The sequence below is a fragment of the Sphaeroforma arctica genome (genome assembly GCF_001186125.1).
Source record: "Sphaeroforma arctica JP610 unplaced genomic scaffold supercont1.4350, whole genome shotgun sequence".
NCBI lineage: Eukaryota > Ichthyosporea > Ichthyophonida > Sphaeroforma > Sphaeroforma arctica.
The window spans coordinates 1-2,535 of NW_014036208.1; the positions used below are offsets into that span (position 1 = coordinate 1).

General features: G+C 39.1%; 1 protein-coding gene across 1 annotated transcript; it reads left to right on the forward strand.

Moving 5' to 3' along the window:
• Window positions 1-520: 520 nt before the first annotated feature.
• SARC_14248 (hypothetical protein) lies at window positions 521-2,400 on the forward strand (the record flags this gene model as incomplete). The annotated part of the gene is made up of 3 exons (XM_014291620.1): window positions 521-637; window positions 1,049-1,278; window positions 2,253-2,400. Coding segments are annotated over exons 1-3 (441 nt in total), but the record flags the coding sequence as incomplete, so codon positions are not given.
• Between the last annotated feature and the right edge of the window lie 135 nt (window positions 2,401-2,535).

Genomic DNA, 2,535 nt, shown 5'->3' on the forward strand with positions numbered 1-2,535 from the left:
AGTGTGTCTGTGTGTTTTGGGTTTTGTGTGATTGTTTGAATGTGTAGTTGTGTGTGCATACATTGTCTTTATTATTTATGTGGTTCCGTTGTTCATGCGCACTGCATTTATGTGTGTTTCTGTTATCTCTTGGGAACACTTAACGTTTTCGTCGTACGTAGTTCAATATGTTTTCATCCATATATTCACTTTCTCCACAATGGTCTTTTAACTGATGTGGTCACATATAAAGTGAACCGTGATCAATATATAAGGAAGGCTGGGTTATTCTGTGTAGGACACGTTTACATGCTCACCTGACGGATCAGATCAAGTCTCATACCTACCACCATCTCTACTACCACAACAGCGGGAAATTACTCGCCTCACGCGAGAGAACCTGCACCTGCGCGCACAAAAAGAGGTGCTAAATGCACCTACTCTGCAGGAATTGGCCGCCCTGGAGACCATCGGTCCATATTCCAACGCAGGTGCATACAAGACCTTAAAGGACTCCCAGTTAAAGCTGGCCAAGAGCAACAGCAGTGGGCTGTCTGGGCCAGATTTTGGGTTTCAGACACCCAACACGAGTGGCATGAGTTTGGCTAGTATGTCTGCGGATGTCAAGTCGCAGGCGATGTTAAGGGGCGATCGCAAGGTATGGATATGATATATGTATATGCAGTTTTACAATCTATTTTGGTAGGGTATGTGAGGGATTTTGTGTGTGATTGGGTATATGTGTTAACATATATGTATGCGTGTATGTATATGTATATGTGTATTCATATGTATCTATGTATCTATGTATCTATGTATCTATGTATGTGCCGTTAGTATATATATATATATATCTATATGTATATGTATGTGTGTGTGTGTAATATATATATATATATACGTGTGTATGTATATATATATCTATATCTATACATATATATATATATATGTGTGTGTGTGTATATGTATATGTATATGTATATGTATCGTTAAACTTATACCAATCTCTCTCACATTTCGATGAATTCTAGCTTAATCTTTCCCTTTCTCATATTCCAATTTTTCCCAGGGTATGTCTGGGGCGCTCCAGTTTTCACCCGACAAAGACAACCTCATCACCAAGTACTTAGTGTTGGAACTCGACCCAAGGCAATTGCTGGGGCAGCCAGCAGGACTAGTAGCACATATACTGTTCATGTGCGTACGGTATCTTGACCTAGAGGAAGAGAGGGACAGAATGAAGGGCCTGTGCAAGTCACTGCTGCTGAGTGTGAAGAGCGTGTTGCTCAACAATAGCAGGTAGATCCATATATATAAATATATATATATGTATGTATGTATGTATGTATATATATATATACATATGTATATATGTATATCTATATATCTATATATCTATATATATGTATGTATATATATATGTATATCTATATATCTATATATATGTGTGTGTGTGTGTGTTTGTTTGTGTCTGTTTCTGTATGTGGCTGTGGCTGTGTCTGTTTCTGTGTGTATTTTAAATTTGCATGTATTGTATATTTGCGTGTGTGTGCGAGTGTGTGTTGTATATATATGTGCGTGTATGTGTGTGTGTATTGTATCTGTGCATGTGCGCGTTTTTGATAGCTGGAGGAAGAGAGGGACAGGATAGAGTGCCTGTGCTATTCACCGACACAGAGTTGTAAGATCGTCTTACTGAACAAAGTATATGAGGTCATGTGGGTGTGATTCGTGTAGGTATGCATTGTGGTTGATCAATTGCCAATACGTTCATTTCGCACTGTGTTGGTTTGTCAATATCTGCAATTTATCGTAGTGGCCTGATTGATGTTGTAGCTGCTGATGTGGCGCTGTGAATGATTTATGTTTGTATCTTTATCAATGTTATATATATATACTAGTTATTAGGATCAACACACAAACACATGCATTCACATACGATTTGGTGCACATTTAGTCCTAACCTTCATCTGGAGCGGGTGATATTTGGGCTGCGCGCTTTCTAAAAGTTGTCAGTCATTAGCCGGTGACAAACATTAATTGGAACTGGTGCGTATGTGCATTCACGTATGTATGTCACATACATACACGAATGTATATCATATACATACACAAATGTATATCATATACACACACGAATGTATATCATATACATACACGAATGTATATCATATACATACACAAATGTATATCATATACATACACAAATGTACATCATATATATCCAGAAATACACGCCTGTGTACTCACATTCAGATGTATTGCTGCTACAGTGATGTTGACCGGGTGGTGTTCTGGCTGAGCACGTGTTCGCGGTTTCTGAGTGATCTCAAGCAGTACAGCGGTGAGGCCATGTACGGCCAACAGGACGAGGGAAAACCACTCAAAAACTTTGATCTGTCAGACTTCAGGCGGCAGGTAGGTATAAAGCGGGGTTTTAGGGCGTAGCTGGAACCCTAAATTTTTGTACGGGAGATGTATGCTTCTATGTGCGAGTGTAATCGAAAACGAGAATATGGTATCTCAGAGTATGCCGATATATATATATGTGTGTGT